Raw genomic sequence first — 10,904 nt, 5'->3', positions numbered from 1 at the left:
TTGCGGGGGCGAGGGATTGGGAGAAAGACGTTATATGAAAATCCTAAAACTACAGAAATATCTTCACCTGGAAAAAGTAACCCTCTATTTTTCCCAGCTCAGGTGATAGAGTTCTGATTAGGAGAAATAAAAAGATGACATATGTAATCTCACCGGGACCCACAAAACTATTTTGGACAGAACATTTAGACTATTAGTCTCCAGGATGGTTTGATGAAATCTATTTCAATGACTAGTCTTGTTTAACCAGTCATTAAAAACCAAAAGTGAGTATCACCTTCGTGCCCAGAAAAATGAAGTAGGGTCGAGGGCTGGGCGAATCATACCTGTGGGCATAGCAAGCTACACATCATGTAGAAATGGTTTTGCTTTTTATATGGGAAAGAAATAGTATGCAAACATAGAAAAAATATTATTTTAAAGCTGCTAGTGGCTAGGTAGGTAGAATAATGATTACTGAAATCACAGAGAAAGGTCAGGTTTAGGATGAAAGGTTAGGAAGAGAACAAGGCAACAGCTATTACTTTGGATTGGCACTGTCGATGAAAAGCATCAGAACAGATATGTGACTGTGTATTTTGTAAATGTGGATGTGTTAGGTGTGTATCTGTGTGTGTCTGAAAGGGAGAAAACAGGCTCCTGTTCTGACATGACAAACATGAAAATGTTTTGACAGGTCAGAACTCGGATGCCTTGCTCAGAACATATGCTTTCCTACTTTTCCCATCATTTTCCGAAGTGACATCTTACAAGAACTTGTCCTTGGCCAAGCAGGCAGCTCACTCTCAAATAGCTAATATTTAGATAGCTGTGATCCTGAGGTAGCCAAGTAAACATTCCCAAACCAAGTTGTTTGTAATATCTTTCAAGGCAAATATATATTTAGGGCTTTTTCTTGGCAAAGATGTTTGCTAAAATTTCTAATACCAATCAGGGGTTGGCAAAAATTGCTTTTCAGGCTGAAAAGAACACAATCATATTCTCAGTCACCTATCAGAAAGCAGTAGAAGCTCCAGGCAGCAACTCTTTGGCAAGAATCAGACTAGCTACATCATAGTCTCTGTGCCCAGGGGCTGTGCATATCATTCCGTCCAGCCTAAGTAGCCCATTAAACTGAGAGATGTCTGATTCACTTCTACTACAGAGGAGAAGCACCCTTTTATCATTGCATGTGAATTCTTAACTCCAGCTACTTGAACAGAGGTATTCAGTTGTACCCATTAGTATAGAACAGCATTACCCAAATTTGCTTGGCATCGAAAAACACTTGGGGTCAAGGCCAGCTTCATGAGCTTGTGACCAGTGTAGTTGCACAGGACCCTGCATTCAGAAGGGTCCCACATTAGGAGTTCAACGCTTAGCATTTATGTTTCAAGTCAGATGAGACGATGAGGCATGTAGGCTCTGGGGACTTGGAACCTCAAATTACTGCAGTCGCATCTCTCACCAACTTCAGGAGATGGACTCTTTACCTCCCACTCCCCTGTCCCTTGGTGCCTTGGCCAGCCCTGCCTCCCCCTCCCCATACTTGGCCAATGACTACTGCCACCCCCCAACCCATGGCACTCTGGCATACTCCTTTCACTCTTAATAGCTACCACTGTCACTCTTCTCCTGCACAATCAAAGGGAAGAATGAGGTTGGGTGCACACACCCTACGCCATCTTGGGAAGAGACATGACCACATGGCATCTCAGGACCAAAAATGTGTCACAGTACATTTGGAAGGTGAATGGTAGGGGTGAGCTTCTTGCCCATCTCCATTCCAGGTACTGAGCACACCCTGGCATAGAAGTTACAATCCCATGAATATCCCTCCTCTGTGGTTGATTGCTGCAGTGGGCCAGTGGGAAAGAAAGATTGACTTACCCTTCCCACTGCTGGGACACAGGGCATCCGTCTGGAGGCTTGCAGAAGGGGGAGACCTGGCAGCTGAAGGGTGTGTTTGTGCTTATATGCTAAATTGCAGAGTGTAAATATCTCCCAGTAAATATCCCCCAGGCCTGAGGGAGCATGACATTAAATAGTAAAGTAAAAACACTATGATAGGTTGCCAGAAACCACAGAAGGGAAGAGTTCCTTATTTTAGTGTCTTCAATGCCATTTTTTCCTGCCTTTTGAACAGGGGGTCCCGCATTTTCATTTTGTACTGAGCCCCACAAATTACGTAGCCAGATCTGCCCAGAGTGAGCATTTTTAAAACATAAAGGTCACCAAGTCTTGGAAATTCTGAAACAAAATTTGCCAAACTTAATTATATATATGTGTGTATGTATATATATATATATATATATATATATATATATATATATATATATATATATATATGGATATTCAGGGGATCTTCATGTTCTCCCATCCCACTCACCGAATAATCTGATTAAGTCTGGGTGGGGCCCTAAATCTGCATTTTACAAGCATCCCAGATGATTCTACTGCAATTGGTCCACTGACCACACTTAAATTACTGGGTGTTTAGGAGCATAGATTCTGAAGCCAGGCTGACTATGGTTTGTATTCTAGCTTCACTACTAACTAACTTTAGGGGAGTTAATGTGCTTATCTGAACCTCAGTTAGCTCATCTATAAATGGAAATATTAATATCGCTCCCCAAAGTATTGCATTAAATGTATGATAAAACACTTTGCATAATAATTAGTTCATAGTATGCAATCAATAAATCTTCAAAAAAATTAAGAAGATTGTTAAGTCCGGGTGATGGATATGCTGATGTTTATTATACTATAATATGAGTTTTCCTATATTTTTACAACTTTTCAAAATAAAAAGCAACAACTAGAATGAGAGGAAAAGCTAGAGTATGGAAAAGGAGGTCAGAAGCTTGCAACAAGTGAGCCCCATGGGTCTCCAGGTAGGAGGCTGCTGGTTCGGTATATGTAGGACTTAGTAGCTGTTCGGTATATGTAGGACTTAGTAGCTGTCCTGAATTCAGGACAAAAAGAATCTTCACTAGAACATGCCCCAAGGACCTTCTTACACTCCCACTAAAAGGAAATTCATGAATGGGCTTACTCCTGGGGCTACGTGCGCTTTAATAAAAGGGCATTTGTTCACAAAAGCTAGTCAGCGCACCCACAACAGTTTACCAAATGTTGAGTGTGCCCTCTAGTGTTCACTGTCTCAGATTTCATACCGAAGAGGTGTATCAAGGCACTTGCTTACACTGGAATTGAAATTCTCTAAATTGATCTAGACATTGAGGTGGTAAAAATATTCATTGTCCATTCTGATTATGCAATGAATGTGCAGAGCAAAGACTGGTTTGGCTTCTTATTTAATAATGCCCAGGCTCAAAGCAGCACCCAAACACCTTTGTCCAATTTGCCCCCAAAATAAGACATAGCTAAATAGACCTTTTAGGACAAAGGCAGTTGACATATCCAGCCAAAGGCAGTCAAATATGGTTATGGACAACGGAAGGAATACACGAGTCCGGCTGTTCCTCGTTGCCTGGATGGCCATAAGCACAGCCCTATGGAGGCCATAAATCTCATTTAATAACATTACAGTCTGGAAAGGCCTTGAAAAGACCTCCTGAAAAAATCTGTAGTTTTTCTCTTCAAGTAACCTGTAGCAAAAAGATTTCCACATGCAGGGACAAAAGACTTGATAATAACTATTGATCTTGAGGAATCAAGTCAGTGCATTTCTGAAAGTACAACTTATGCCATCAGAGAATCTGACTCACCTAGAAAAGGAAACTGAGGGCCCCAAATCCTCAAAAGAAGCCATTTCCTCATATTTGCGTCATTTAGAGCTCCACCTGGCTCTCACTGCATGTTCTCTTCAAAACAGTCACAGAAATGGCTTTTTTGATTGTGCTCCAGAAACACTAATTCATCTGCAAAGCTGACACTTTCCAGAAACATACCAGTTCTGCCAGCACCTAGAAGCCAACATTTTGCCCACGCCTATAAACAACATACATATTTATTTTGCTCTGAATCAAATATATTATGTAATAAGATTCATGATTTTTTTTTCCCTACAGGTCCTTTTGAACGGTAAAATTGATGCATTCTGTGGAGGTTCCATTATTAATGAAAAATGGGTCGTAACTGCAGCCCACTGTATCGAACCTGGTGTTCCTATTACTGTTGTCGCAGGTAAATAAACAAAAAAGTATAGTCGTCTGCAGCATCACTAGGTCTTCTATATGACTGATATATCATATTTTACTAACGTCTGATAAGATCATTGCTAAATAAATTGGGCTAGTAGTAGAGGGGCCCTATTTTCAAAACCCAACTTGTTCCAGTCTCCAAACCCCCCAGAGTTCTTTTGGTGTACTTCTGGTATTGACACTCACATCAGTGGAGAACAATTATTTATTACTATCTTCATTTCCGCACCCGACTGATCCTTCCCCAAAGCTCTGTCATATCACTGATCTTTGTATCACTGCTGCCTGGCACAACCTGTAGAGGGCCCTCAGCTAACATTTGAATGAAAGACCAAATGAATCTGTGCCCCCTCAAAGGGGTCCAAATACCTGAAATTGGAAAAGTCTAGGATAATTCATGACAAGCAGATTCATCATCACCTGTGAACAGTGTAAGACTTCTAACAGCAAGGGTGAATGGAACCATCTCTATGCTGGATCCTGAATCACTTTTTGGTCTGTAAAGTATGTACTGGCCCTCATTCCATTTCCCCCAAATCATATCAAGTTAAGATTGAGATCTTTGACACTTGGCTGCCAGTTCATTCAGTGATGCCGAGTGAACACTTTGAAAATCTCTGCATGTGAAAGACTATTTGTGACTGAAAATAAATTTCTTTTCAATGGGTGAAATGCTGTTTAAGTAATGCCAGTTAAGTAACTGATGCTAGGTAGACACTTGGAAAATGTGACTGAAAAAGAAATTTATTTTCTTTTTTGGGAAAGACAGTGACTGAAAAAGAAATTTATTTTCAATAGGTGAACATAACACTGAGAAGGAGGAACACACAGAGCAAAAGCGAAATGTGATTCGGGCTATTCCTCACCACAGCTACAACGCAACTATTAATAAGTACAGCCATGACATTGCTCTTCTGGAACTCGATGAACCCTTAACGCTAAACAGCTACGTAACACCTATTTGCATTGCTGACAAGGAATACACGAACATCTTCCTCAAATTTGGGTCTGGCTACGTGAGTGGCTGGGGAAGAGTCTTCAACAGAGGGAGATCAGCTTCAATTCTTCAGTATCTTCAAGTTCCACTTGTTGACCGAGCCACATGCCTCCGCTCCACAAAGTTCACCATCTATAATAATATGTTCTGCGCCGGCTTCCATGAGGGAGGTAAAGATTCATGCCAAGGAGATAGTGGGGGGCCCCATGTTACTGAAGTGGAAGGCATCAGTTTCTTAACTGGAATTATTAGCTGGGGTGAAGAGTGTGCAGTGAAAGGAAAGTATGGAATATATACCAAGGTATCCAAGTATGTCAACTGGATTAAGGAAAAAACAAAGCTCACTTAAAGAAAAAAATGCATTTGCAAGATTGACATATTTGAGATTGAAAATGAAGAACGAGGCCCTTTATTAACTAATCACTTTCCTATATCTTTAGATTTGAATATATACATTCTACGAAGACAGTTTTTTTTTCTCTCTTTATGGGGAGAAGTCTATTTACGATTCATATTTTACTAGAGTAAGTAGACTAGAAAACGTAATCACTAGAGAAATATACTGTGGTAGGAATTTGTGACCATTCCTACAGGTCCAGCCCTTGACAAAACTGTGAAGTTAACTTCCTGATATTGGCCATCAAGCTTTCTGCTTCTCCACTGAGGTAACTCCCTGATTCTCCCTCCTCAGCAGCGTTCCATATTCCAGATATTTCTTACCTCTCCCACCAAAACATCAAACTTTATTAGATCTGTATCAAGGGTATTTGGTCTAGTACATCACAAGGCCAGCACCACATGTATGAAGGAAGAACATGGGAGCAGCTGGCAAGTTAAAGCCCATCACTACCTTTTCTGTGTCCCTATTCCTGCATCCTTTATCTCTTTCAACTTCTAATCTCCAAAACAGTTTTTCTCTTTCTCTCTCCCTCTCTCCTGTTTTTTGAACTCAGGCTTAAAAGGAGGGAAGGGGAGCATTATACCGTTTTACTGGTGTACATAATTATATATGTCTGACAATCCCAGACTAGCTTTCAGTTTGGTCTTGGACGTGCTTTTTAGAGCTTGGGAATGAAGTCAAGGCCTGAAGACCTTGGAGGAGAAGTTCCTCTCAGAGCATCACATTATTAAAATATATAATGAGAGGAATGACCTATCAGAATAGTTCCCTAAGAGCCTGTAATCATGTTGTTATGGAGGTCTGACTAGAGATGGTTCCATGAGGCAAACTGACATATCACATAACTAGGAAAGCTGACATCAACCCGGGTGTATCGTCCCATCTGAAAAAAAAAAAAAAAAAGTTAACAGAAAGAACAGTTTTCAATCTAGAAGTAGTAGAATCTGCAAGAAAGAACTTGTCTGTGTGTCTCCAGTGACCAGGGCTAAGGAAGGAGTTGCCCAGACCAGAGAACATGAGCATCATGTCTCCTTACCCAGTGTACCCTACAGTGGACAAGGGTGCACCAGGCTCACAGACATGAGTCATTCCAATGAGCCAACTAACTCTCCCTTTTCTGGTTTCAAACTCACCAAGCAACTTTTTTTATTATAATTAGACCTTCTACATTGAATTTTCTAGAGGGTTGCTGACCAGCCAATACATGTACTTAAATCCGTTAGAATATTTCCCTTTATGAATTAATAAACTGGTGTTCTGGTTCATACCTCAGCTTTTGGTGAACTTGGTCGATGTGAACTGGTCACTCTGTATTTGATTATGTGCGGAACTACTGACAAAATCATCTTTGGGAGCACTTTGAGCCCACTGAGCTGCTGCTTTCCCTTGTCCTACCCTCACCCCCAGCCCAGTCTCACTACTGCTGATTTCTTTCAAGTCACTCTAGTTAATACATTTTTACTTTTAAATGTAAGTATCAATAAATTTATTTTTCAATTTCCCAAAAAGTGTTTCTTCTTGAATCATTCACAAAGAAGGATCCCCAACACTACATTCAGCAGAACAATCAGAATTATGTGTCCAAATGCAATACGACACATCAGAAATTGGATGCTCTGTTATCACTCAATTTTCATGTGAGGCAATGTGGATTCACCTCGGACAGAACTGAGTTTAAATAGCTATTAATATGGTCTTACATAAGTCACACTACACTCTGGGCTTTGATTTCCCTATTTGTCTAACAGGGGAGTTTGACAGGATGCTCCAAAGGCCCTTGTTGACTTAGTCCATGATTTCATTCCTTTATTCGAAAACTAGTCAAGGGGGATTACTGTGTGCCAAACACCAACAGCGTTAATTAAATTTGAATCCATATTTATATATATTTAAGAATTAACTAAAATAATGTATATAAATTGCTTTGGCATTACTACATTACTTTGTCAGTACTACATTACTACACAGAAGATGCTCAATAAATGTTAGCTGAATTGGAATGCACGTTTTTTCCAGAGTAGGAATGAGTCTTGCATTGAGTGTCATGAAAGGAGGCCATACTGAAATACAAATGAATGGGATTGAGATTGAGCAAATGAAAGGAATCAGTTCTGCTATTGTTGGCTGGAGGAAGAGGAAGAAAAGACACTGTAATTGTTTGCCTTAGGTTTAAGGAGGATACTAATTCATGCATGGAAACATGTTCAAATTTGAATGACTTAAGGTCTGTAGTCACAGTGCTCCGCAATTGGTAAAAACGAGCCACAGTGGCCCTGTTGCCACGGAGACCACCACGACAAAGGCTGCCAGTGGGGCCATGGCCTTACACCTTCTGTGATTGGTCTTCCCTGTGGCAGAAGGAGGAGCTCCTGGGCCCACGGATCTCCAAGCCACAGTCATCCTTTTCCCATGAGCTGGAAAATGACTGAATTGATCCTGAACCACCTGCAGCATGTTGCTACTATTAAACATGTAGGTCCTTTAAGCCCACCTAACAGCCAGCGGCTTCAGAGCCAGGCTCTCACTAGATTCTACCTAGGACGTTTGCAATTGCCATACAAGAGTCATTAGTGCTTTCAAAATCGCTGTAGCAACTTAACCTAAATGGGTTGAAACATGCTGCTCCAATATTGAAAGTGACAGATTAAAATAGAACTCTTGCTGAGTGAAGAAAAGTGTGTTAATGCAGTGCAGTCATTTTAACTTGTTTAAGTATAACTGTTTCTGGTTCTTTTGAATATTAGTTGCTTCATGGTGACATGAACTAAATACAATCCAATTTTCTCTGCCAAGGGAAAAAGAAAGAGTTTTCTTCCTGATTCTCCTGAACCATGGCAGACCAGTTCACAAAATTGCTTAATTATAAATTTTACAACTTCTGAGTGCTTATAGTCCAATCTAAGAATGTCAGAGCTGCAAGGGCTCTACACATCATGCAAACCACTCTGCCCATTTAACAGATGAGGAAATTGAGGCCAAGATAAGACCAGGCCCAAAGTAACACAATGGCAGAGCCAGGACTAGAACTGAGGTCTCCCACTCCATACTACGAAAGTATAGTATTTTCAACTGGAGCACTGTCTATATGCTTAGAGCAGCTGGGGAATTCTGTGTTGATGTCAATCCTGTCAGCAAACCTGGGACTGAAAACTGCCTGGAATTCTTACCAGTGGTGCTCTAGTTGACAAATAGGTGACCAAATCAAGAAGACTAACAGCCTAGAAAGCAGAGTGGCAGTCAAATAACAAACTCGAGCTGCAGTCCCTGTCTTATAGCAGGCATTCAGTAAATACACATGCAATGAACCTGTGCTGCTGCTGTTTGGTTTATAGCCCAGCTGTAAGCACTATGCCTTCCAGATGTGACATTTGACTTCTAGAGCAAGTTCATCAGTGTCATCTGGCACACAGTCATTCCAGCAACACTTCAACTCACTTCATCGCAACTCTGCTGGGTTAGACATATGTGGCACACCGAGACAGAAGGCTACTCCAGAAGCTGTTGTTCAAAGGTTGAAGGAAGGCTTCAAAGGCCCACTGAAGCTGGGACTCTAACAATGCAGTGCAGACATGGGTGACTGGGAAACAGACTTCAACAGCTGACAGGCCTGTCTGAGCAAAGCACTCAGGAATCGGTGCTCTTTTTGAATCTGAAGCTTATGCCATCTTGAAATCTCATGAATAAAGCCACACAAATCAACACATTCTGCAAACCACGGAGGCTGTCGAAGGAATCACAGCAGGCAAAAGACTGTGACACCCCTACCCTTTTCAACCAGCCCAGATACAGAGATCACTGTTTTCTCTAACAGTACTTTCAAGGCAGACCTTTTTCACCTTTTCCTCAAGGTTATGGCTTGCCTTGAGATTTCCAGAGTTCATCTCAACCTCTAGTATGGGTAAAGGCATTAGTGGGGAAGAACAGCAGGCAGACCCTTTGTCATACATAGAGACAATGGCTTCTGGAACAGGACCAATTTTTCTCCACACTCTCACAGGACAGTAGTATTTTGAACTCCTGGCCAGACCATTTCACACTGGTAGGAGAGTTACCTTCTTGGTTGATAGAAGAATAGGAACAAGAATAAGAACAGGGATATTCCTGATTCCAAAGACTTCCTTTCAAAAGGCTGCTTCACTGCAGTATTAAATACGAGATCTTAATCTGTAAAAAGTGCCAACATAGTTCTCCCGGATGATGTCACTCTTAAACTTTTAGAAATGTTGTAGTATATAGCTTCTGCAGATCAATAACTGTGAAGTGGCTTAAGTGCTGACCTCATAAAGAAAAAGGAGTCTGATGATTTACACATTACATGCTTTAGTAAAGATGTATATGTAAAAATCTATTTTCTTCTTGGAATATATTACAAAAACAAGCATGCATTTTCGTGATATTAAAACTGAGCTCTAAAAGTAAAAAGCAAAATTAAGAATGTAACGAGTGTCTGAGAACCTCAGTGCCTGCTTGGTAATGAACACATGTATGAATGAAACAGGAGGAAAAAAGCTATCATTGACCACATTAGTGCAAAACTCAGTCATCTAAGGTAGGAATGAGATAGTCATCTTGAATATGTCATAGGAAGGGAGACAGACAAATAGAGACATCCTATATTCATTTATTTCCAAGGACATAAAAAGGCATTGTCATTAATTTCCAGGAAATGTAATAAGATTAGCCTAGAAGACTATCGTTCCGGCCTTGGCCTTTTCCTCTACTATTAACATTTATTGCTTTTGTGTTTCTATTCTCCAAAGTTGTATTAACTTCTCCCGTCTATGCTTCATATCCTCATTTTGGTAGATATTTTGTTGTCGTACCTTGTTTTTTGGAGTCAGCTCTTGGCTTTCATTTGGATTTCAAAGTTTTATATCTGAATCGAACTGTCATTCTTGGCCACAGGGATTTAATTTCTACTAATACATGTCCCACGTTTTTTACTGTCCATATTCTCTTCCATATGCTTTTTCTAGTCCTAGATGATCATGCTTAAGATCAGAATCTTTGCTTCCTTAGTTTAGAAAATGTAAATTTGCATATCTCTTTCCAACTCCCAGTTCAGAGACTTCAGTCGGTAGCTTGAAATCCACCATGGTAGGGATATTTACAACATAGATAATGACACATAGTACAAATACATGTTTTTAAGAGACCCAGCTGTTTAACATTTACCAACATACCAATGGGCATAACCTCATTATTTGACTAAAACATCATCATTTTTACAGTCCTGCTACTCAATTACTGTTATGAGTGAGCACTAAATACACTAAATTAAAATGTAAAGTTAAGGAAGCTAAATGCTCATGAGTTAGAAATATTGAAAATCAGACTTTTAAAGTTGTTCTCAGTTGGCAAC

At 40.3% G+C, this 10,904-nt stretch overlaps 1 protein-coding gene across 1 annotated transcript in view; it reads left to right on the top strand.

Moving 5' to 3' along the window:
* Positions 1-6,502, top strand: part of F9 (coagulation factor IX) — a 29,313-nt gene extending 22,811 nt beyond the window's left edge. The window contains exons 7-8 of the mRNA XM_039874817.1: positions 4,014-4,128; positions 4,944-6,502. Coding sequence (XP_039730751.1) covers positions 4,014-4,128; positions 4,944-5,491 — 663 coding nt within the window. The 3' untranslated portion in view covers positions 5,492-6,502. The remainder of the gene's footprint in view (positions 1-4,013; positions 4,129-4,943) is intronic.
* Positions 6,503-10,904: the final 4,402 nt, after the last annotated feature.

This window comes from Pteropus medius, unplaced genomic scaffold (genome assembly GCF_902729225.1).
Source record: "Pteropus medius unplaced genomic scaffold, Ma_sr-lr_union100, whole genome shotgun sequence".
Classification (NCBI taxonomy): Eukaryota; Metazoa; Chordata; class Mammalia; order Chiroptera; family Pteropodidae; genus Pteropus; species Pteropus medius.
The sequence above is the reverse complement of the archived record's forward strand: the minus strand, read 5'-3'. Positions and strand labels throughout refer to the sequence as shown.